At 39.7% G+C, this 26,968-nt stretch overlaps 1 protein-coding gene across 6 annotated transcripts in view; it reads right to left on the bottom strand.

The window, feature by feature from the left end:
• Window positions 1–8,594: 8,594 nt before the first annotated feature.
• Window positions 8,595–26,968, bottom strand: part of LOC132380037 (EF-hand domain-containing protein D1-like) — a 119,141-nt gene continuing 100,767 nt past the window's right edge. For all 6 annotated transcript variants that reach the window (XM_059948523.1, XM_059948539.1, XM_059948556.1 and 3 more), the window contains 2 exons: window positions 14,176–14,310; window positions 8,595–11,252 (listed from right to left, as the gene is read on the bottom strand). In XM_059948523.1, the coding sequence (XP_059804506.1) occupies window positions 11,121–11,252; window positions 14,176–14,310 (267 nt within the window). In that variant the 3' untranslated portion in view covers window positions 8,595–11,120. The remainder of the gene's footprint in view (window positions 11,253–14,175; window positions 14,311–26,968) is intronic.

Genomic DNA, 26,968 nt, shown 5'->3' with positions numbered 1-26,968 from the left:
AGGTCCTACGGCCCATGATGTGCCAATCTGGATAAACCTACTCCATGGTCAAATATCAAATAGGATTAGTGTAAATAGGTGCTTAATGCTCTGCATGTATCTTGGCGGGTTGAAGTGTCTGTTTCCATGCTATATGACACTGTGACGTTAAGGTATTTTATATACATTCGAAAGAGCGGAAAAGGCAGATGAGAATGTGGTTCTTAAATAAGACAAAATTGACATCTCCAAATATGACTACGTAATGGGTACATTTGACTCAGAGACAAAAAAGTTGCCTAAATAAGACAGGCACAGTTTGCATCCATATAAAACAATACATCCAATCTGTGAGCATATACAGTACCACTGACAAAATGTTGGAGAAAGTACAAAGTAAATGTATTATCAAAGTATTATTGTCACCCTATACAACCGTGGGATTCATTTTCTTGCAGACAATCACAGTAAGTGCAAGAAACACAAATAAAAACCACACCCCACAGGACAGACAACCTTTAAGGGAAACTACAGGCTGCAGATTGCAGGAGGAGTAATTCAGAGAAGTTTTGTAAGCAGCCCACAACACGTCACCCTGATTCACCAGCATCATCTTGTGAATCAGCAGGTCAGGCAGCAACTATGCCTAGTTTATTCCTGTTGAAAGGAATAAACTGTAGACATTGTGGAATGAGACCCTTCATGAGGACTGGAAAGGAAGGGGGAAGATGCCAAAGTAAAGGTGGAGGGAGGGGAAGGAGGACAAGAAGGTGGTATAGTAGGTGACGCCAGATGGATGGTGGACAAGTGATGAAGTAAGAAACTGTAGGTGATAATTAGAAGAGGCAAAGAGCTAGAGAAGAAGGAACCTGATAGGAGAAAGTGGAGGATGGGAGAAAGGGAAAGGCAAGGGGTATAAGGGGAATATGATAGGCAGGTGAGGGGAAAACATAAGGGCCAGAGTGAGGAAAGATTACTGGAAGCAGAAATCGATGTTCAAGCTATTAGGTTGGAGAAAACTGTTGAGGCTCCATCATTCTGGCCTCATTGTCACAGAGAGGAGGCCATGGACCGACATTTCAGAACAGGAATGGGATAGAAGTTTAAACGGTTGGTTACCAGGAAATTCCATTTTTTGCGGATGGAGTGGAAGTGCTTAACAAAACAGTCCCTCAGTTTACAGTGGGTCTCGCTAATGTAAAGGAGGTCACAACGGGAACACCGGTTACAGTAGATGATCTCAACAGATTCACAAGTGAAGTATTATCTCACCTGCAAGGACTGTCTGGGACTCTGAACGGAGGTGAGGAAGGAGGTGAATGGGCAGATGTAGCATTTCTATGGCTTGCAGGGATATGTGCCAGGAGGGAGATTAGTGGGATAGACAAAGAGATGGTGGAATCACGGAGGCATTGGTCTCTGCAGAGAGTGGGGGGGAGGGGTCAGAGGTAAAAATGTGCTTGGTGGTTAGTGCCCTGTTGAAGGTGGCAGTTGCAGAGAATGATGTGTTGAATGTAGAGGCTCTTGGGATGACAAGAGGAATTCTATCCCTGTTAAGATGGTGTGAGGATGGCAGAAGCACTGATATCTGGGAAATGAAGGAGATGTGGGTGGAGGAAGAGAGTCCCTATTCTTTGAAGAAGGAGGATATCTCTGATGTCCTGGAAAGCAAAACCTCATCTTGGAAACAGATGTGCAGAGATGAAGGAACTGAGAAATGGGAGAATATACTTTGTTTCCTGATTATCTCAATCTATCAAAATTAATGTTTGCTGCTATCACTTTGTCCTTACAACTTTTCAACCGATTAAAGAAGATTTGATTGGGATCCTACTAAGATCTCCAACATAACTAATTAGTCTATAAAATCTTAAAATTCCCAGATGTTTAATTTTCACTTCCATGCACACAGTAAAGGAAATCCTGCAACTTCTGTGTTTAACAGCCACTAGATGGAGCATGTGAAATAGTCTATTGCCTGCAGCCAGTGAATATTGCAGACTTGGTCCTTTCATTATTTCTAATCTCATGTATAAATGAATCATTTTGGTTATTCATACAGTGACTCCAAATCTATGGAAGCGTTTATTCATATCTAAAGTACACATGTAAACATGAGAAGTTAAATTCCAATCCAATTTCTCACCGGCTCTTTTGAAATAACAGTTCAATATTCAGACCATAAGATACATAAGCAGAATTAGGACCTTTGGCCCAAAAAGTCTGCTCAGCCAGTTCATCATGGCTGATCCCTTTTTTCTTTTCAGTCCCAACCTCCTGCCTTCTCCAGGTATCCCTTCAAGCCCTGACTAATCAAGAATCTATCAACGTCTGTATTAAATATGCATAAAGACTTGAACTCCATAGCAGCTTGTGGCAAAAAATTCCACAGTTTCACCACCTCTGACTAAAGAAATTCCTCCACATCACCGTTCTAAAAGGATGTCCCTCTATTCTGAGGCTGTGTCTTAGACACTCTCAACATAGGAAGCATCCTCTATACATCCACTCAAACAAGGCTTTTCACCATTCAATAGTTTTCAATCAAGTCACCACTCAGTCTCCCAAATTCCAGTGAATACAGACCCAGGGCTATCAAACGCACTTAATATGACAAGCCCTTTATCGATAAATAACTTTTGTGAACTTCCTTTGAACCCTCTCCAGCTTCAGCACATTCTTTCTAAGGGGCCCAAAACTGCACGCCATACTCCAAGAGAGGCCTCACTAGTGCTTTATAAGGACTCAGCATTATATCCTTGCTTTTATATTCTAGTCCGCTTGAAATGAGTGCTAACATCCCATTTTCCCTCTTCACCTCAGACTCAACCGGCAAACTAACCTTCAGAGAATCCTACACAACTCCCAAGCCCCTTTGCGCTTCAGATTTTTATATTTTTGCTCCATTTATACAATTACATTTGATCTTTCTTAATAGTTAATTCTCTGTCATTAACTGCAAACAGAATATTCTTTTCTCCATTTCTATCTCAAGTAACTTCTATTTTCATACCAAGATTAATGAATGGGCAGAATTTTTATGGAAAGGATTATCAATTAAATATCCAAAGTCATCATTGCCGGGCCACTGCACCAGGTCCACTTGCAGGTGAATGACAAACTTCCCCCTCTGACAGGAGACGGTATCTGAGACCAAGCAAGCACCTTTTCAAATCTCGCTCTCTCAGTATTAGTGCACCTCAGGGGCATGCTCGCTTCTCTCTCCTATTTTCTCTATACATCAATGACTGTGTTTCTAGAGATTCATCTGTTAAACTAATAAAGCTTGTGGAGGAAACCACAGTCATTGGACTAATCACCAGAGGTGATAAAATCCAAGTACCACCAAGACAAGGGTCCTGGTGCAATCACAGCAACTTGGAGTTGAACGCCATGGAGATGCATACTGACTTCAGGAGAAATGTGTCTCCTCTCCACCCGTTCATCATCAACAGCACTGCAGTTAGCACCATTTCAGTGTTCAGATTCCAGGGCATCATTATTTTGCAGCACCTCATGTGGGAGGATCACATCATTTTCATGCATAAAAAGGCTCTCAGAGGATGTAAAATTCCATCTTCGCCAGAACATACTGGCGCGATTCTACACTGCCATAGAGAGCATCCTCACATCAGCCATTACTGTCTGGTTTGGTGCAGCAGCCTCACAACATAAGGAAACTTCAGCGAACTGTCAGGGCAGCAGAAAAAGTCATTGGCTACGGCCTACCATCAATACAGCACAAAGAAGCAGGCAAGAAAAATCATTGCCCACACTACTTTTACTGCCTTTTACAAAAGCTCCCTTCTGGAAAATGCCAAAGGGATATTAAAACAAAACAAAAGAAAACACTTCACTCCACCTTAAAAGTTTCTTGTCCCTCTATATATTACCTCAGTCACTACACTGCACTGTGAACACTTCAAACCATGTTTTGAAATGCTATTTACATCATAAACACACGCTGGCATTCAAGCACATTTTATTCCATGCTTCAACCTTTAATTTTATTGTTTATTAAACTCTTTATTCTTTAGAATTGTTGAATGTTGTTTTCTATTGCATGTCACAACAACACACCATGGCAAATTCCTAATATATATTCCTCATGTATATTGTAAATAAAGTTGATCCTTGAAATGCTGGGTCCCAAGAAAGCTGGATGAAGGTTATTGTTTTAATAGTAAGAAGCCATGAACTGTGGAAAAGCAGACAAATTTGAAGTCTGGTAGTAAAATTCTCTAAAAGCTGGTGAAAAAGTACACATTAGAATTCAAAACGATAGTTAAAAATTGACCTTCATTTCAGGGACACAGTTTGGGTTTCATCCCACAGTGTTTTAAAGCTATCGTTACATGGCATTTGGAGCACTGTATTCAGTTTAGGCATTACGCAATCTATTAGGCACATGGTTCATACTACAGTGGGCAAAAGGGTTCAATTCTGACAATGTTTAAGCATTTCATACCATATGTTCAGAGGATTAAAATAACATCATTGAAGTGCTTAAGGTAGTTAAATGAGTTGTCAGGATGGGTATAAAAAGTTATTCTCTCTGCTGGAAGAGTCCAGAACACGGGACAGTAACTTTAAAATTAGAACTTCCTTTTGAAGTATTTACAGAGATGATGAATGATGGTACAGGTTCATGAGCCTAATATTAAGAACAGGAGTGGAAAAAATCTTTCCTTTTCACACACCGTTCTAAAGTCAAAGTTCCCCACCCTTGAATACAGTTCAGAAATTCACAATAGACTCCAAACACCTGTCTTGCACGATAAAAAGACAATTACTAAACTTCTTTCTTCTTTGTACTGCTTATTCCTTTGCTCCCTCTAGCTTATTTTCATTCAATTACTTTTCTGTAGTTTTCTCTTTGGTTTGTCCTAAATTGAAAATATTGCTCTTTTACAATTATGAGGGATGATTGATAAGTTTGTGGCCTAAGGTAGAAGGAGTCAGTTTTAGAAAACCTAGCATATTTACTTTCCAACATAGTCCCCTCCTACATTTACACACTAAGTCCAGCGGTCGTGGAGCATACGGATCCCTTCTTTGTAGAAGTGGTCCACAGAAGGGGTGATTGATAAGTTCGTGGCCTAAGGTAGAAGGAGATGAGTTATACAGCTCTCGTTACATGCACTAGCAGTTCCACTTTTTGAGTGAAAATGCAGAATGTTTTAAGTTAATAACTCATCTTCTACTTTAGGCAACGAACTTACCAATCACTCCATGCTGTGGAGCACTTTCTGGAGGTCCAAGATGCTGACTTCCATAAAGAAGAGATCAGTATGCTCCACGACCACTGGACTAAGTGTGTAACTGTAGGGAAAATAAATGTGCTAGGTTTTCTAAAATTGACTCCTCCTACGAACTTATAACCCCTTGTATTAAAACTCATCCCATAGTTTTAAGCCTAATGATAAATCTTCCTACTGATTTCTTTCCTTTATTTTAGTTGTCTTAAATCTACTGTTTTAAAAAAATACTCATATGTGGTCAACTAACATTCACTCACTTCTTCTTTCACCTTTTCTCATTTCAAATTTGGTGATGCATCCATCAATTAAATGTTTTTATTGATACAGTGATTCAGAAGAAAAATACGCACACTCAGTGGCCATTTTATTAGGTACACCAGTATAGCTGCTCGTTAATGCAAATGAAGTATATAATCGGCCAATTGTGTGGTAGCTACTTAAGGCAGAAAAGCATGCAGACATGATCAAGAGGTGCAGGCCAAACTTCAGAATGGGAAAGAAATGTGATCCAAGCGACTTTGATTGTTGAGTGATTGAATATCCAAGAAACTGCTGATCTCCTGGGATTTTCATGCACAAGTCTCTGGAATTTACAGAGAATGGTGCAAAAAGCAAAGAGGAAACCCTGTGAGCAGAAATGATGTGGGTGAAAATACCTTGTTAATGACAGAGATCAAAGGATAATGGCCAGACTGGTTCAACCTGACAGGAAGGTGACAGCAGTTCAAGTAACCATGCATTACGACAGTGATGTGCAGAAGACCGGCTCTGAACATACAACACGTCAAACCTTGAAGTGGATGGGTTACAGCAGCAGAAGACCACAAACATATCTCAGTGCCCACTTTATTAGGTACAAGAGGTACCTGGTAAAGTGGCCACTGGGTGTGTATCAGAAATGGTTAAAGAAGTTGAAATGACCTGGCAGGAAATTATTTAGAATGGGGCTCACTCTAATGCTGAAGGATACAATGATGAATAACTGAGATTTTACCTTCCAGTGAAATATCCAACCTGGAATCCCAGATAACAGGGAAATTGCAGTTTTTCCTTGTTTTCCAATACACTTGGTTAGAAAACTAGTCTAAAATTTAAGCAGAAATCCAACAAAATGTTCATAAATATTATACACCGTAGCATAACATATAATGATATTGTGTCTGCATTTTTCAATTTCTTCAAAGCATGTCTATAGCTTTTGTTTTCTATTTCTACAGAAATGGCATTACAATACTGTGGAATTAGAAACCATTCTTGTCTATCACCAAGAATGACTCAGCAGTCACTGATTGAATATCCAAGAAACTGCTGATCTCCTAGATCTGAAGATAGTTTACTTTACGGAAGTTGCATAAGAAAGTTGGTGATTGACAAAATACCCTGCTATTAGAGACTAGCACAGGTTTGCTTTAAGTTGTCCTAAGTTTTGTATTTTCTAAAGAGGATCCTACAGCTGGAGCATGTGACCTGGTGTAATGGTAACCAGTTCCAATTACAGACACTATTAGATTCATGCAGGGTATTGCCTTACACTTCAGCTTGAGTTTATATGGAAACTGGCCCCAACTTGCAAAGTTTTCTGTTTCACTGGACAAGGTATGGTCTGGGTTGCTACCTTGCTTCCAGGTTGGCATTGTATGCTAATGAGGTTAGAAAATCCTCACCTAGTTTACGTGTGCATAACAAATAGTCAGTTGGATATCTCAAGCATGAGCTCTTCTGGACAATGAAAAACAAGTGAACACCACATCCGACTACCCCAAAGGATTAGGGATTGGTCTTCTCTGTTCTTGATCTTTACTCCTTGCATCAAAGAGAAATAAGCTCGACGTCTGGGCAGGAAAGACAAATACTGTGAAACCAACTTCAGATATCTCTACCTCTACATCATAAGGAGATAACATACACAAATTTCTGGAAGAATTCAGTAGGTCAGGCAGCTTCCATGAAAATTATCAATCGACGTTTTGAGCCGGGACTCTTCCTCAGAACATGAGGAGGTATTGTAAATACACACTGTACCTTCAGCCATGTTGTACATGCTACGCGACTAGAAATATCGGCAATTTAAACAAGAGAAAATCTGCAGATGCTGGAAATCCTAGCAAGGACACAAAATGCTGGAGGAACTCAGCGGACGGACCAGGCAGCACCAATGGAAAAGAGTATAGTCAATGTTTCGGGCTGAGACCCTTTGGCAGTACAGAAGAAAAAAAGATGAGGAGTAGATTTAAAAGATGAAGGGAGACAGAAACACAAGGTGATAAGTGAAACAAGTTGATTGGGGAAAGAGATACAGGGCTGGAGAAAGGGGGGTCTGATAGGAGAAGAGAAAAGACCATGGAAGCAAAAAGCAGGGGGAGAAGCACCAGTGGGAGGCAATGAGAAAAGGTGAGAGAAGAAAAAAGGGATGGAGACTGGTGAAGAGGGCAGGGGGGGCATTACAGGAAGTTCAAGAAATCAATGTTCATGCCACCAGGTTAGAGGCTGCCCAGATGAAATATAAGGTGTTGTTCCTCCAACCTGAGTGTGGTCTCATCGTAACAGCAGAGGAGGCCATGAATGCACATATTGGAATGGGAATGGGAAGTGGAATTAAAATGGGTGGCCACTGGGAGATCCCATTTCTTCTGACGGACAAGCAGAGGTGGTCGGTGAAATGGTCTCCCAATTATGTTGGGTCTCACCGATGTATGACGCCAACAGACTCACAGAAGAGGAGTTGTCTCACCCGGACGGACTGTTTGGGGCTCTGAATGGTAGTGAGGGAGGAAGCATGGGGGCAGGTCTAGCACTTGCTCTGCTTGCAAGGATAAGTGCCAGGAGGGAGATCAATGAGGAGGGATGAATGGGCAAGGGAGTTGTGTCAGGAACAGAAAGATGCGCTTGGTCGTGGGATCCCGCTGGAGATGGCAGAAATTCTGGAGAATTATGTGCTGCACGCGGAGGCCGGTGGGGTGGTAGGTGAGGACAAGAGGAACCCTATCCCTGGTAGGGTGCTGGGAGGACGGAGTAAGAGCGGATGTGCGTGAAAGGGAAGAGATGCGGTTGAGGACAGTGTTGATAGTAGAATAAGGAAAGCCCCTTTCTTTGCAAAAGGAGGACATCTCCTTCATTCTAGAATGAAAAACTTCATCCTGAGAGTAGGTACATCTGTATGATATCAGACGTGGACTGTACTTTTTTCCATAGATGCTTCCTGGCCTGCTGAGTTTCTCCAGCATTTTGTGTGCATATCAGTATTTTAATTAGCTAAATACAGAAGCTGGTCAGTTAGAAAGAAAGGCCAGTGCATTTTGAGTTCAGAGCTGACATCAAAGTGCAAAAAAAAAACAAAAAAGGTTCACTCTGGAAGATCATTAGTATTTATTTTATTACTTCAAAAATATATTTTTTAAATAGCACAAACAGTTGTATATTAAAACACAATGTTAAAGAGTTGGAAACTCAGAATTTCATCTTTGAGTGCATGTGTTTCAGGTCAATGGGACTGAATTTTAGAAGAGATGGCAATGTGATAACTTCCTGTTTGTGACACATACAACAGAGTGAAATTCTGTTCTCAGATTGCAAGGATTGTTCCTCCCCAAAATAATTTTGAAATAATCAATTTTAAAATTTCCATTATATTGAATAACAATACATTAATGCAGCACCTTTAACATTTTTGATTTTAGACTCTGCTTATAAATACCCATCATTTTCTTCCACTTTTCTACTTAAATCCTGCATTGCTCTGGTCTTGAAATATTTATAATCCAGCTGGTTAGTTCACTAGTTTACTTCTCAAAGCCATCTACAGCCCTTTCTTTGGAAAGGTCACAGTCACACCAGATACCTGCTTTCTGAGCAAAACAGCACTTCCAAAATCCATTTGTAGATATGTTCATTCAAGGTGGAAAATGTGGGAGGAAGAAATATTGCAGAGGAAGAATCCTTTACAATACAAACCAGAAAATCAAGCAATTTAAAAATTCTTAAAAATCAAATTTTACAGTTAAGCATTTGTAAGATGAACATTTCTCATTACATCAGATTTTTTTTTACATTTTATTAGAACTATAAACAAACCTTGTACTCTTCTACCACTTATGGTTATTGTGCTATTACCGTTTTAGCATTTTTGCACTATTTCAGATTGCAATAACAAATTGCACCATTCTGTTGTTTTGTGCTTGTCACTGTATTTATTGTTGTATATATTATTACCTGTTATATTATTAATATAAACTGTAAGCTTCATGTGAACAAGAAATTTCATAGCACCCTGGTGCACAGCCATCACACTTATTCATTCTATCCTGGTACAGGGGTAGGGTCATACTGATAATTGAGCTTCTGGTCCAATAGGTACCCCTTATGCAACATTAAAATATCATCATATGCCCTACTGAAAAAGTCAGTCTTTCTTCTACACACTACTCTCGACATCACCATAAAAAAAGTTTAAAGAGAAACATCCCTTGAATTTATTAATAAAAGTTTATGAAATTAGTAACTTCTGTCATTTACTGTTTGCAGGTTTCAAAAATTATAGGAGTGCATAGAGTGACCAGCACATGTAACCTTACAGAATAGTACATATCCTGAGGCATCTTGGTAAGGCCAGGCCAGAAGTACAGGAAGCTGATCTATGTGGTGGAGGAACTCACTTGTAATCCCTATCAGACAACACATGATTTAGAAATGTTCTAAGAGGTTTGTTTCTGATTTCTACTTTAATGTTTTAGGAGCTTTAGTGATATTCATTAGCTAATCTGTAGCTGCACAAAACACTCCTGGCAACACCATACTTAAAAGAGGCCAAAATGACTAGCCTAGTCATTAGCAGGTTCTTATTACTGAATAATCACAAGCAGAATTGCAACAGTCCCGTATTATAAGAGACTTCCTCTATCTGAAAGTAAAGTTGCATTGCATATAGTATTGATACAGTTGATAATTTTTGCATAAAACTGAGTGAGGTCATGGGGGTAAAATTGGGAATGCCCACGACAGCCTTGATATAATGGTTTACTCTGCTTACATGTATGCCAAGACTTCTTAAGAATGAGTCAGGCTAAAGTCAAACAACCTATTGGAAAATCACTGTGTATAATCATCAGAAAGTTTACAGAGAGTTCACACACTTATTGTGCTTTTTCACAATGCTCACAATTTTTGTATAACCAATATATTGACTAATTCAAAATAAAATTTGAAACCTACATATACAATGTATTTTCAACTCTATCAAAATGTAAAATGTTTAGTTGTAACAGGACTTAATTTAATATTGATACAATATTAACATTTTTTGAAGTAGCTACACTATATTAAGTACATAATCATTGTTTTGCGGATTAGGTTGTTAAAATATTGTATTTTTGGATTAAGTATTTGTTTAGAGCACAAAAAGCAGTTTCCACAAATAACACCGAAAGAAGTAAATAGCCTGTGTCTAAAGTCTACGGTTGTTCCCAAATGAAATGCTTATAAAAAGAGCTACAAAAGATAAAACTCAAAAATACTTCAAATGGTATAATTTAGTGCAGCATTTCTAAGAGATGTTTCAATCTACAAAAAGCAAAGCCCTGAGCCATTGATTTTACGGTACAGATCAGGAGAAAGGCAACTGTAAACAACCTCCTCGTTGACAAGCAGAATTTGTCATTTCCTCACGTTGATAGCATAAGTGCAATTTAGAGGCTTGTATACAGTATCAAATCAGTTAGATAGCTTAAAAAAATAACATGGCTAGATTTTGGATAAAATTAAAATAGAGTGGCAGCCAAGAAACAGTCACTTAGTGCAAGTTTTATATGTCCAGCTGTTAGGATTTAGATCTACACTTTATAAATCTGAACAAGTAGTTGTTCTTGATGGGACTAAGGCCTTTTTTTACTGAAATGCAGCTTTCAGTTCTTTAAAAGCTGCTCTTCTCTGCTTCTTCTCCTCTTCCATACGCTTACGATGCTCCTGCTCGGCTTTGATCTCAGCTTCAAATTTACTGCCAGTCGTCAGTGCCTGAACCTGAAAACAAATGCAAGTAAAATTTGAAATAATAATGTTTTCTTTCCTGATTAAAGTAAAACTGACTCCTTCAAACCCTAAACACTGTGCTGTTCCTTCACGTTTTGTTTTGTTCTTCAACTTAACTAGAAGTCTCAACTGAAAAGTGATTTTGGAGAGGTATGCAGATATTGTTTGCTTAAGTTTAGAAAAGCAATATCACAGAGCCATTTATAACTGTTTTATTACTAAGCTTGTGGTTGAGAGGGAAAAAATAAATCGATGATGGTTGAATGGTAGGGCAGACTTGATGGGCCAAATAGCCTAATTCTGCTTCTATGTCTTATGATCTAAAGGTCTAAAGGGTGGTAATTATTCAGGTTAAAGCAATGAACAAAGATGTCTGAAATATTTCAGGATGAGAAATGAATTCTGGATTCTGACATTATAGGGATGCTGGGGGGTTCTTGATGCTAATCAAGTTGGATTTAAAACTGTATGACTAGGTATTGATGTTGAGTTATAATTCACTTTTTTTTCTTCCTATAAAACAGTATTTTTATCCTGATCAGGTGTGATTCTAACAGACAGCAAACTGGAGTTTAATGTTAGAAATTGGATTAATTAGCATCCATTTTTAAGTGCTGATCAGGCACATCAATTTTGTCCTGATTAGAACACACAGAATCATTTCTGGATTAAATAACCATTTCTGCTCTTTTGCATGGGAATTGGGAGTGGATGGGTACAACCTACAATCATCGCAGCACATGAGAAAATCAAAACTCAGTGGATAATGTCACTTCAATAAAAACAATGAACAATTGCAATCTCCTGACATTAGAGCATTTGCCTGGGCAGCTATTAAGCCGTCTGTGGTCAATTCTAACGCCTATCAAAGTCCACAGAATATACAATAGTGAACTTTCCCTCCAACATTTAGCAATGGGGGCTTCCGTAGTGACATCAGTAGCAGCATTCCCACGGCTGGGTATCATTGTGGCAATAACCAGTCACTCTGGGTGAGGTTTCAGTGTCAGAGGGTAGAGGACCAAAGAGCTGCCTCCCATAAGAGTCTTCTGAGCTACCACACCACACTGATAAGCAAAGTGTTTACATGCTCAGGATTTCGAATGCTGCCATCACTGGGATACACATCATTTTGGGGGAAGATCATCAGCCACACTCCAATGTCTAGAATGCTCTTTCAGTGGAGGTCAAAGTCACAATGATTCTGAACTCTGTTGCAATAGAAACTTCGGGAGATGCCAGTGATGCTTTCCAGTATGTTGCTTGCCACTGCATTAAAGACACTGTGGAACTGTACTTACAAAAGGAGTAATATAAAGGAAGTGCTGAAAATACATGGGAGGTCAGAGAGTATCAATGGAAAGAGAAGCATTTTAAGTTTCGGGCCGGAAACTCTTCACGTGAACTGAGAAACTGTTAATCACGGTAGCAGAGAGGTAGCTGCATTTTCGTGCTTATTTCGTAGCAGTTTGCAGCTTGGGACTGGTGGAGGTCATTTCTTTGCTGACTGTTGAGATAATGCTCAATAATGCTTAATTGTATGTTTGCTAATCACTAATAATGGATTGAAGTAAGGAATTCGACTCTTTGGAACAATCTTTGGAGCTGTGGGAGTGTCATGCAAGTATAGCAACCTTGTCACAGGCTGGCGGCAATTGTTTTGATTTTGGACCAATGTTTGCTGCTACAGTCAAGCAGAAGTGAAAAGCAGCACCCACATGGGAATTGTAGTCCCTGAAGCAACTACACAATGTTTTTCACATTCCCATGATCATCAGTAAAATAGGATACCTATGATCACACAGGGGAGTTAGCGGACATTTAATAAAGCTTCGCACTACAGGTGCAGCTACACTGAAAATGCAACAATAAGTGGATCCCTGATTCAACTACTAAGATGCCTTGCTGAAACTACTGTCACTGGTCTACAGCTTACTGTGAGAACATGAAAGTTATGCAATGTTTGACTGAGTGGAGATTCCCTCAACTGGATTCTGGAATTAAGGGGTGATTAGGAGTACTTGATTCTCAATGGGTCTCCGAGATCCTCGACAAATCCTTGGAACTCCTTTCTGGTACTTATCTCATTTGATGACAATGTTCTCAATTCTTACCAAAATCTAGATGCTCTATCGCCATCCCTGAAGTCCCCAGGGTGGTCATTGTGTGTTTTTGGGGAGTGTGCCTTTAAAGATGGGTACCTTATTCCAAGTGCTGTGTACTAAAGATCTCTGATTCAGTACCTTTCTCTGTGTAAGCTACCACAATGGCATGTTGTCAAGTGTTTAAATTTTTGGTCAGTTTTGCTTATTTTTTGTCAAAGATCCAAATCGGCATTAGAGAAAAGCTCAAGAATAGTTTTGCACACCAAAGTGAGGTCAAACCCAGTTTCAAAGTGCGGTTATTTCTTTCTCTGCAACTCCACTGCCTGAGGCACTGATACCAAAGACACGTACAGGCTTTAAATACCTTCAGAACAAAGTCCTGAGTAAGTTTACCAACCTGTAAATTCTTGTGAGGGTGCACTTCATCTGAACTGAAGAGTGCAATAAAACAGAAATACAGGAAATACACAATTCAGGCTGGAGGTGGAAGACAGTTGATGATTGAGGACAATCAATGATGCATTTAGTATACTTGCCTTGAATGGTCTGAATTTAACAATGTAACGAGCTCCGGTGAATATCATGTCATCTATAGCTGGGCTGCTCCTGATAGGGTAAAATTATAAACTCTGGCAGCATGCTGTCCAATTACAGATCAACAACAGTCAGTCAGAAATGAAGCTTTTTAAATGAGAACTCTGGCATTCCAAGAGTTACCTGACCAATTCTTTGGCCTACAATTTAGAAATTGCTGGTTTCACCAGAGTTCTTTTCCAGACTTGAAATATTTGGCCCAAGTTAGACTTTACCTTTGCTTCAAAGAAGTTCTTAGCACCTTGAACTCCCTCAGTGGAAACGTCAATTTCCGAAAGTCTGGCAAGAGCCATCAACCCACTGTCTTCCTCCAATTCGCCTGCGGCTGCTTTATGGAAAATCAGAAGAAACTGGAAAGAAACACAAGAATTCTGAACAAATAAGTAAACCTTTATCATCTCTACACAGAAAACTGCTTTGGACTTAACAAAATGGTATTTATTTCTATAAATATGCACATATATAAAGGGTAGTTGAAATTCACTGAATCAATATTCTAAAATCTTTGAATTCACTTCCACTGGAGTTTTTCCATCATTAGTCCTTCAAACATTCTATTGTTAAACTCAATGATCAGGAAATCTTATTATTCTCCAACTTAATTTATTTAAGGAACAGTAATTGAATCCTGGTTAGACAGGTGCAACTACCACTGCACAGATCACCACTGAAGCCAGGAGTGATTAAGAACCTGCTGGACTCCCATTTCTTGCCTCTTACTAAACTGAGATTCTGTATTACTTCTCCATTCTTGTCAGCAAAATAATGAAATCTATCCTCACTTCCAGATTGCAAGAACAAGATACGTTAAGTTAAACTTTCCTTGTGTCCATCCTCCTCTTCAGACATGTCCAGAACAGCAGGAGCTCAAGACAAGATGGAGAAGGTGAAATCTGCAACCTGATATGTTTTGTAACTCCAAAACATAAAAAAAATAGAAAGAGAAAACACGGAGCAGGGAGGGAGACATGCGTCTTATTTTTTGGTTTTTACTTTAAGCAAGCGTGCACTTGTGATGAGGTAGCATGATGACATGTCATTCACTTACTTTTGCATATAACATATAATGAATTATGTAGGCAAACAAAGAATTCTTAATCAAACAATATATTTATATTACTCAAATATTAAATACATAACATTCCTTCCTGTTTAGCTATAAACTCCATCTCAACACACACACAAAAACACGCATGCACAGAGTATACTAAATAATACAACCACTATATAAACATCCACAGCATAGTAAATCTTTAATTTTAAAATTTAAACATACTTTTTTTAAATCTAAAATTCACAGACCTGGCTGTGAAACAATCTCAGGTTCTGGGAGCAAACATGAGGAAATCTGCAGATGCTGGAAATTCAAACAATAACACACACAGAATGCTGGTGGAACACAGCAGGCCAGGCAGCATCTATAGAGAGAAGCGCTGCTGACGTTTTGGGCTGAGACCCTTTGTCAGGTTCTGGGGCCTCTTTTGTGGTGGTTGTAGGAGTCGACTCTGGTTTTGCAGGAAGTGGTTCTTTCTGCTCTGGACACCTTCTTCTGGACATATTGGCATCCCAACAGAGCATGGCAAGCTGATCTATCTCAAGCCACCAGACAAAGCTTTGAGCAATTGCTTTCATTTTGACTATGCCTAGATGACCAATATGTAGCTCCTCCAACACTTGCTCTCAGCTTGGATGTTAAAACAACTCTCAATCCAAACATAAGGCAGTCTCCGTCAAGGGCGAGTTCATCCCTGCGTTGGTTAAAAATGGGGGAACTTGGATTTCTGCTGCATATTCCTGCCACTTGGGTGGCCATATAGATCTGAAACAGTGTGACATCCTTTCTAGTTTCCCTTTGGATCATCTCTGCCATAATATGGAGACTTTTGATTTGCATTAAGAAGAATCTATCAAGAGGATTGTCCTCTTCTGTGAAATTTTCAGATATTTCCTTTCCCCAGTGTAAACGGGTTAATCCATCAGTATTTCCATTCATCATCCTCTTGAATCTGTGTGTAATCTCTGTCAATCTGTGTGTAATTTTTCTCTGCAGCAGCAAGCAAACATGAGGAAAAGATTACGGGGCTTTCACTTGTATTGCTAAAAACATGCAACATGACTGCACCTATACCATAAGGTGAGCTTCCCTGGACTATATGGATCATAAAGTGAGAATACAGATTCTAATGCCACCATTTTCTTTGTCTTTTGGAAAGCCACCTCACACTGTTTTGTCCATTGTCATTTCTTCCTGATCTGTAGCAATGACTTCAAGGAGTTTGGCAGGAACCTGTTATAGTAACTGATAAAAAGGACCACCCTTTGGCTTTGGGCATCCAACACTGCTTGAACTTTCTCAGCATACTTGCATAACCCTTGTGCATCAATGGTGTCGCCACATTAAGGAATGCTTGGTTTAAAGAATTCACACTTGTTGCGTTCAGCTCTGAGCCCATAATCTTCTAATCTTTTTAACATTGTCTTGAGATTTTGGAGACGTTCCTTGTCATCCTTTACCAGTAACAATGATGTCATCCAGGTAACACCGAGTGTCTGGCAGCCTTGCAGCATCTGGTCCACGGCTTTCTGTCAGAGTGCAGGTGCAGATGCTACTCCAAAAATAAGCCTAATATAGCAATAAAGCCCTTTGTGAGTGTTTATGGTGAGAAACATTTTGGACTCTTCTTCCATCTCCATCTGTAGGTAAGCCTCAGCTAAGTTTACTTTGCTAATGTTTCCCTCCAGAAAGGTTTGTAGAGGTATTGTCTATCCTGGGCAGAGAGTATTGATCTACTTTCAGTTCTGGGTGATGGTAACATTAAAATCACCACACATCATGACAGACCAATTCTTCTTGACTACTGGGACCACTGGTATTGCCCACTACAGGCTCCACTCAATTCTGAAAAGAAGTCCTTCAGCCTTCATGTGATCCAGCTCATTGACTACTTTGCTGCAGATGGTATAAGGAACTGGAGGGGCTTTGTAAAATTTGGGTGTGGCATTTTCTTTAGGCTCTATTTTACCCTTGATATGTTTGAGTTTTCCCAATGCCATCCTCAAACAGTGCTGTGGTATCATCCAATACCTTTCTAAATAGTTTTCAGTTGACTCATTTGCAGGAGGTGAGGCATGCAAATAACAGGTGGATCGCCAATCAAGTTGTAGTTGTCTCAGCCAATCACAACCTCACAATGCCTGTGCTCCTGATTTTACCACATACAAGCCCAATGTGGCTTGTTGGTTGTTGCAATTCACTGTGATGAATGTCATTCCCATAGGCATTATCTTTTCTCCAGTATAAATACTTAGTTGGATATTGGTACACTTTAGCGGTGTGCTACACATGGCGTTGGAATAACGACACGCAGATGGTGAGTTGCAGTTGCGTTAAAGATTTATTCAAACTTCGCGGCCTCGCTTTTAAGCCTTCCCCATTTCCCATTGCTGGTGAAGAAGGCCTGGCGCCCTTTTTGGGGCCGGACTCCCTGCCGGCGCGCACCGTTTTATGAGCCGGTTCGAGTGCACTGGAAAGTGGGCCACCACAACACTTCATTTTTGAATCATCATTCAAATTCAGTTTGTGCTATCTGATCCCTAATCAGTTCAACTGTTTGCATTACCAGTTTACTTGGTATAACAAAATTTTATTATCTGCTGACTTATCATCCACCGATCCACTACTAACTAGGTCAGTTGTGTAGTACTGGGAATATCAGTACCTGTTCTACACATCTCCCTGTTAGGTTCAGACACAGAGAAGGTACCACCTTCCCAAAAATCTCCTATTTCTCAATTTTCCAATAGAAAATAAAACATTAGTTCAGTTTCAAAAGCTGTTGTAATGCTAATGATAGTATGATTGCTGCTCTCTAAATGTTCCCTCACATATACTTCACCTTTTCCTATAGAAGCAAATCATCAATTGCTTACTGGGCTAGAAATGCACTGGTCAAAAAGTTCTTCTGAACATGATTTAAGTGTTCTTCCCTAATTGCCTTTTCTTTCATTGATATTCCAGTCTTAATAGAACCATTGAAGATCCCCCATGCTCCTTCATACCCTTCTCACTAGATGATAGCCTATTAAAAAGTCACAATATTGCAGATGTTCCTCTTTTGTTCTGTCCAACTCAAAACAAAATAAATTCAATCCTTGACTGTTCAAGAATATCCCCTCTCCCAACATTCCCCTAAGGCCATCCCATCCCCTTCTCTACAACCACTTTTACACTCATTTAGCATCTAGACCTGCTCTTTTTAGCTGTGTTTCTATTGTCGCATCATGATTGCATATAGCCAAATGCACCTACAGCTGTTTAACCTCATTTATTATGCTTTGAGTTTGTGCACATAAATCCATCATAAGACCAAACTAAAAAGACATCATTTGCTTTGGCAAAATCTCTGGAATTGACTGTCCATTTATATGACTTCACAAAAATGCATGCTTACCAAACCACTTCCAAAAGTACTTTAGGATAGCTCATACTGTGGTTTTGCAGATTCCAGCCTTCTTTTCCAAACAACTTAAATTTGCAAAACAAGCAGCAGCTTCTTATTTCACCAAGCTGTTTAGTTGTACCACTGCTCTGCATGAGAAAGGTCCGTACTAAGGATAGTTTTGGAACATGTGTAAATAAGAGTAACACACACAAAGTACTGGAGGAACTCAGCAGATCAGGAAACATCCATGGAAATGAATAAACCCTCGATGTTTCAGCCCAAGACCCTTTCATCAAAGAATCAGATTCATTGAGATTACATTGAAGGCAATCAAAGTGGTGTAAAAAGCCAATGCATAACTGTTGTAAAACAGGAAGGCCATTTCTTACATGAAGGGCTGTTTTGATACAATAAATTATATACATAAAATGTATAATATGTCGCATTTTAGCCAAATAAATTACTGTATGTTGATTCAGAGATAAAAATTGGCCATGACACCGAGATAAATTTCATGCCTTTGAGGTCAGTCTCAAGAGCTCAACTCCTGTTAAAAAGGTAATTTCAACAAATGCATTAAATGACAAATCATTTTTGCTTAAATTATCTACTTAAACAAAGGTAAGAACAAAATAAGAGGCAACTGTTTCACATTCTATCAAAGCCCTGGCAATATTATTTATTCAATCCCAGAATGTCCTTCAACTAAGCAGATTTTAGATTTGAAATGTGGAGTTACTCTTTGTTTTCACAAACTGTTATGACTGCTCAGTTTGCCAAGGCCATTCCATTATAACTAGTAATAGACTGTAAATCATTGAATTACTTTTCATGAGGTATAGACAGAGTTAACTTTTGCACCCCCCACAGAAACAATCAAAAATAATTTAAAAATTATTAAGATCTGATTATTACATTAAGTATCTGGTTATTTTTCATGATGATCACATATCTGTCTCATCCTAAAATGCTGCAGCAATTACAAAATTTGCCTCAAAATCAGCATAGATCTATAATAAAGTAATTTTAAGCAGATTACATTTATTTGTTTTTGTTTGATTATCTTGTCAAACCAGTTCTATTGGTTTTGCAGTAATGAAGGAGATATCGCTTTGCTCCAAAATGCCTTCCCTCAGATGTGTACATCAACCTCTAAGCACATCGCTTGGACTCAACTGCAACTGCATTTTCAACCATATACCTGGATGAGGAATTTTCTGGTTGTCTCTCTGGGCCTATCTTGGAATAGATCTGGGTAAACAATTAGACATGTAAAATAAATCCAGTCTCCAGCTTTTGAGGGAACTACCTTCCTGATCTTCTCACAAGCACTTGCTGATTTCTGGACATTGCTCATGTGCGTTCCCTCAGTGGCCAATGCCATCTGGTGAGGTCAGGTGTAGAGGAGGGGCTCCAGTAGAGGCCCTTACTGGCACCGCCTTGCTGACTGGATTAAATCTTAAAATAGATGTATGGTTTTATGAGTTTTTGTTCATTACATTCTGTTAAACCCAACATTGGGGTACTCATTGTAGGCAGTCAAAAGAGTGGGAAAAGCAGCCTCTAAAATGTACTATTGTAGAAGAGCAAGACAATGCATATTAAATTACTCTAGGCTGTCAAAAAAAAAGAAAATCAGCTCTTTTATAACATTCTTCTATGTTTAGGAGCCAGTTCAGTATGGTAATGTGTTTTCAATTTTTTTTTGCCCTTCAATTAAAACTGAAGGTTGAACACGAGGTGACTAATACCTCATATTTTCCTACCTCTAAATGGTTGACTTGTTTAATAATGATTGATGCAACAGTTAAGAACACTTGGATTAATTCTTTATAAAGATAATGATGGCTCATTTCCTTTGGCCTAATCGAGGGTTAATGGTATTAGAGAATGGTCTGCAATGCTTTGTAATTTCATGGCCAACCAGCATTTTTACAAGAGGATAATCTACATCTGTTTCAAAATATATCGCAATTAATTGCGTAGCCTTTAATACAAAGATACATTTTCCTCTGTGCAGATTCCACATCTGAGAAGTCAAGGGTACCTTTCCATAAACAAAGATTAATATAAAAGATAAACAAAAGAAAGGAATTTTTTGACTTGAGACTTGATTGCACTCATTTTTTTTAGCACTGATTTTAAGTCATGCTAAATCACATCCTCAGATCAAACTCACCATTTAGGAAATTCAGCTGGTACATCAAACAAAGTGAGATTTCATGCGATAACATCATTTCTTGTCCAAAGCTTCATGAAATTTGGATCTGTTGGTGTCAATAGTAGAGTGTAGGCAAGTGAGGAGGATACCTACAACTTTGGCTGGTGAAACCTGCAGTCATGCCCGAGACTTGCCCAACCTGGCCCCAGTCCAATGGACCCTTTCCCCAACACTCCTGTTCGGCTAGCCTTTCCCTGATCCTAATTTCATTAAAAAATCCATTAAAAAATTTAATCCATTAAAAATTTTAATTCCATTAAAAAATCTATACTTTGAATTAACACCTTCACATCTGTTTCCCTAATTCCCATTCTCCAAAACTGGCTGGCATGTCTAACCCAATGTTGTTTTCTAGCTGGGTCTCTGAATATCTGCCAGTGCTGGGTTCTGATGCCAACTTCCATCGCCAAGCACAGGGAGCACTTCTCTTTCAAGTATAAAACAAGCAACACCCGTGATTGCTTAATGAATCCAGAAGTGACAAATCTTCCTCGTTAAACGCTTCTTTGCCACTGTCAGGGAAAAGGGGAAGGAAACTTTGTGAGGCAGCACAGTTAAAGTTGCTCGCTCATAGGTGCAGTGACTCGGCTTCAATCCTGACCTCCTATACCGAATGTGTGGAAACTGCTTGTTTCCTGCAACTACATGGGTTTCCCCACAGATCCAAAAAATGTACATGCTGCTAGGTCAATTGGCCAATGTAAATTGCCCCCTAGAATGTACTTTGGAGGTACTGTCTAGAGACTGGCTGAAGTGGTGGGGTGGGGTGGGGTGGGGATGTGTAGTGAACACAATGGGATTGATTTAAATGAGAGGTTGAATGTCCAAAGGGCCTGTCTGTGTGTTGTATGACTACAATTATAACTAAGGCCTGAACTTCATTTCCAACTAAATTGCAAAATGGTTGTGCCCAACCAGCTAGACATTTTCAACCTCTCACTGTTGCAATTGGAGAGTCCCACCGGCTTCAAAAGGGCATCAATCATATTTTTGCCCAAAGAGCATGGTGAGCTCTCTCAATGACTTTTGCCTAACCTATGTATGACTGTAGTTCAGGTGCTCCAGAGCTGAGTGGAGAGCCAGTGAGATTGTGTCCACTGTAGATGAATTGTAGCGATAGGCAAATTGCACTCACATTTGCTGTGATGAACTGCTTTGAGAGGTTGGTCATAGTTATCATAAACTTCTTGCCTGAGCAAAGACCTGGACCCACTGCAATTCGTCTACAGTGGACACAATCTCACTGGCTCTCCACTCAGCTTTGGAGCACCTGAAATACAGTCATACATAGGTTAGGCTGCTGTTTATTTATAAGAATTCACCATCATCCCATTGGTACTAATCAACAAGCTTCAGAACCTTGGCATCTATACCATTTCCCCCCACCAGCCCCCGCAACTGGATTTGTGTCTTCCCAATTGGGACGCTCGCTGCTAATCAACACAGGCGCACTGCAAGGAAATGTGCTTAGCCCACTGTTCTACTCTCTCTATGCTCATGGCTGTACAGTTAGACGCTGCTCAAACACCATCTATAAATTTGCAGATGGCACTGCTGTTGTCAGAGTCTCAGATGGTAATGAGAAGGCATACAAGAGCAAGATGGATCGGCTGATTAATTGGCTTTGCAACAATGACTTTGTATTCAACGTTAGCAAGGACAAGGAATTGATTGTGGACTTCTGAAGGGTAAGTCAAGAGAACACACACCAATCCTCATTGAGGGGTCAGCAAAGAGAAAGGGTTGGCAGCTTCAAGTTCCTGGTGTCAACATCTCAGATGATCTATCCTCGGCCCAACGTATTGATGCATCATGAAAAAGACACAACAGTAGCTATCATTCATTAGGAGATTTGGTAGGTCACCAAATTCAAGCATATGAAGGCTCCAAATGCACCAGAGTCTGCAGAGGGTTGTTGACTCAGCCAGCTCCATCACAGGCATAAGCCTCTCTCTCCCTATCATTGTGCGTATCTTCAGAAGACAATGTCTCAAGAAGGCAGCATTAAGGATCCTCACCACCTGGGATATGTCTCATTATTACCATCAAGAAAGAGCCTGCAGACCCACAAAGCACATTTTAGGAACAGTTTCTTCCCCTCTGCCATCAGATTTCTAAACAGTCCATGAACACTACCTTGTTATTCCTTTTTTAGCACTATTTTATTTAACTATTTCTTTATAGTAACTTCTAGTAATCTTCTCTTGCACTGTGCTGCTGCCACAAAACAACTGATCTCACAGCGTAAATCCATAATAATAAAAACTGAATCTGATTCAATTATAGAACTTTATGTGTCATCATTACAGATACCTGGTTGGGTGAGGGATAAGACTGGAAGATCAACATTTCTGTGCTTGGTTGTTTTAGATGTGTAGAGGATAAAAGAGGGGGGGGGGAAAGGTTATACTAATGATGACGGAGAATTTCTCAGTGGTACTCAAAGACATACTGAAAGTCCCATCCACAGAAGCATGATGTATGATGTTGGTGATTATACCATAGATGCTCTTGGCCCCCCCCGCCACCAAAAGGCACCAAGGTGGAGAAATGACACGTAAAACAGATTAGGGAAAGGTGCAGGAACAATAGCGTTGTCGACGTGATTCAAACTTCCTAAACTGAAGAAACTTAGGTGGAGCAGAATTTCTTCAGTGCATCTAAGAGGGATTCTGGAAAATATATATGGAGAGTCAAATAGAAGAGAAAACATACTGGATCTGCTTTTGGGAAATGAGCCAGGCCAAGTGATAGACCTGATAGCAGGAGAACATTTTCGGAATAGTGACTCAAGTGAATATACTTTCAGATAGCTGTAAATAAGAATAAAAATGGGATAAGACATGAGGTCATTCATTTGTAGCTGGACTGCACGTCTGACATCTGCAATTTGTTTAAGAAGCAGCTGAATAGAGTTCACAATCAGCATGTTCTGATAAAGAGTCGCTGGAATTAGACCTGGAATTCGCTATAATTGTCACATGTACTGACACACAATGAAAAGTTTGTTTGGCATACTGACATCAAATCATTACACAATGCATTGAAACAGATCAAGATAGAACAATAACAATGCAAAATAAAGGCCTACAACTATACTGAAAGTACAATTCGGGTAATAACATGGCATTGGTGAGCAAACTTAAAGAGAATCCCAATGCATTTTATTCTTACAATTAGAAGAAAAAGATAATAAAGGAGAGTGTAGGTCCACTCAAGGATAAATGGAGATATTTGTACTTGGCGTTATAACAAGTGTGTGAGATACTAAATGAGCACTTTTCATCAGTACTTACTGAAAAGAAAGATTTGGAGAATAGTGAAAACAGGCGATTGTGCTGGGACATTTTGAAATTTTGGAGAAGGAAATGTTGGGTCTTCTAAAAATTTTTAAGGTGAGAAACCGCTAGAAAATTCAGCAGTCTAATGAACAAGGAGGCAATTAAAAGAGAGAGAGGACTCTGACTTGGTTTTGATAACACTTTTAATTGTGACCTTGAGAGAGAGAGAGTACGGCACCAGCTGAGACACGAGCTGGGAGGTCACCATGGTAACAGCTCAGAGCAGTTGACTTAATGGACGACTGGAATTTCGAATGGATTACAAAAAGTGGAGGTGGTTGGTCTGATAATGGCAGAGGAGACACGACACGGGAGAAATGCGGAAGCTACCTGAGAAACCACTGGTGGAGTTTGAGACCACCACGAGGGTGGAGGCCACGGACCGATTAATCTCGACCTGAGACTACCAGTGTGGGTAAGAGCTTGCCTGTGGTGGTCTGCTGGTGCTGAACCCATGCCGTGGGTTGGTAGACCGTTCCCTAGAAGGGGCTCTGTCTGTCTGTGTCTCTGTGGGGGGTCACACGAAGTGACTCTAAAGACTTCGGAAGCAAGAACAACTAAAGCTGCCAAGTTAATTAACTCTCTCTCCCTCCATCAATTCAACTCGAGGCAACACAAAGTGAACTGAGTTGCTTAAACTTACCTGACACCATAATATCTACCTCTGGGACTATTATCTTTGTATCCACACATACACACACACACACACACACATTTATGGATATATATATATATATATATATATATATAAAATAGTTTATAACCTGTATCGTATTATCAGGTTTTAATAATATTAATTCGTAGTAGAAATAAATATAGTCTTAATTTGTAGTAATTCATTCTCCAGGAGTGTTCCATTTCTTCCATTTCTGGTGGTCCTTTTCAACTTGTCACAGGATTCGTGACAATAAGTTCACATAACCTGATGGCAAAAATCCCAGAATACTGAAATGAGCAAGTGAAGAGATTGTTGGGCTTTGACAAAGATATCTCTATCCTCCTCACCTGCACTGGTGAGATCCCAGAGGAATAAAGAATAGCAAATGTGCTATTGGGAAATTGGGAAAATCCATGTAATTCTAGGCCAGTGAGTCTACACCAGTGGCAGGGAAACTATTGGAGAGGATATCCAAGCATAAAGTTTATGCACATTTGAAAAGGCAAGGACTGCTGAGGTCAGCGTGGATTTGTGCAGGTCATGCCTTATAAACATGACCGAAGAGGTGACAAAGCTGCTTGTTGATTGTACCACAGTGGACATTATTTACATTGCGTTTAGTAAGGCATTTGATAAGATCCCTCAGGGTAGGTTAACTCAGAAGATAAAAATGCATGAAATCCAGGATGAATTGCAAGTTTGGATTTGGAGCTGGCTTGCCCATAGAATGCAGAGTCTAGGGGTGGAAGGCTGTTATTCTTGCTGGAGGTCTGTGACCACTGGTGTTTCACAAGATTGGTGCTGAAACCTCCATGGTTTATGATATATATCAATAACTTGGAGGAAAATGTAGATGAGTGGATCAGCATGTTTGTAGATGACACCAAGATTGGTGACATTATGGACAGTGTAATGGACTATCAGAGAATACAGGGGGATATACCGTAGATCAGTTACAGATATGGGTAGAGAAGTGGCAGATGGAGTTTAACCTGGGCTAGTGTGAGGTGTTGGACTTTGGGGAGGGTTGGGTCAAATAAAAGGAGAAAGAATACAGTTAGTGCTAGACTCCATAAATATCATTCAACTACATGATGTCTTGGGAACCAAGTCCATTGTTCACTGAAAATAGCAATTCAAATGGTTGAGGTGGTAAAGGAGACATATGGCATGTTCGTCTTCGTTAGTAGGGGTGTTGGTAATAAAAAGCAGCTGGTCATGCCACAGCTATACAAAACTTTAGATGGACCACATTTGGAGAATTGTCTGCAGTCCTGGTTGTACTATTATAGGAAGGATGTGGAGACTGTGGACAGCATGCAGAAAATGTTTACCAGGATGTTGCCTGGATTAAAGGATACAGGCTATAAGGAAAGGTTGGGTTGTTCTCCCTTGAACATTGGAGGTTGAGGGGAGACCTGTCTGTAGATTTAAAGTTCTGAAATACACACACACACACATTCCCCGGAGCAGAAATGTCCAACACTAGAAAACATGCTTTTAAGGTTATTGGAGGAGGGTAAAGGTGACATGAGGGACGCTTTTTTTATGCAAAGACTGTGAAGTGCCTGAAATATGTCACTATGGGTGTTAGTAGAAGCAAACAGTTTATGGAGTTCATGATGCTTTCAGACAGACAGATGAAAATAAATGAAATGAGAGATATGTATGATATACAGAAAGAGGGCATTTAGTAGGAACTGGCACCAAGAGCAGTAAAACATTGTGGCCTGAATGCCTGGTCAGTACTGCATATATGTTCTATATCATATATACTACATTAGTCGTCTTCTTAGCATGCTTTACAAGTCATTGGAATTTCTAGGCAAAATTAAAAATCACTAATTCCATCCAAATATTCTGAAAATTGAACTATTATTAGTGTTTGCTTAGTGTAATTGGTCTGCAGAGAGATTCCTGAATGTAAAGGCAAACTGGACACAGCCTACGGAACAATGCAGTTATCAGAATAGTACAAATATTCAAGTACAGATCAGAATAATATTGGCAAGTAGCACTGTTCGAACCAGTAAAGAAAACAGAATGCAAAAGCTGCATAAATTCTGTTCAATTGTCTTATGTTCTGACAGAGAGCTGTAGTTTGTGTTTGATGCTCCTGCTGTAGCCTCCTCTACGTTGTTGAGACCCGTCGTAAATTGGGGTCCCACTTCATCAGCACCTCTGCTCCATCTGCCAAAAGCAGGTCTTCCCAGTGGTCCTCATTCCTGTTCCAACATGTCGGTCCATGGCCTCTTCTTGAGCCAGGATGAGGCCACTCTCAGGGTGGAAGAACCTTGCCTTATATTAGGTCTGGGTAGCCTTCAACCTAATGGCATAAACATCAAT

This window comes from Hypanus sabinus, chromosome 2, assembly GCF_030144855.1.
Source record: "Hypanus sabinus isolate sHypSab1 chromosome 2, sHypSab1.hap1, whole genome shotgun sequence".
Lineage (NCBI taxonomy): Eukaryota > Metazoa > Chordata > Chondrichthyes > Myliobatiformes > Dasyatidae > Hypanus > Hypanus sabinus.
This window is presented reverse-complemented; position numbering and strand designations above follow the sequence as displayed.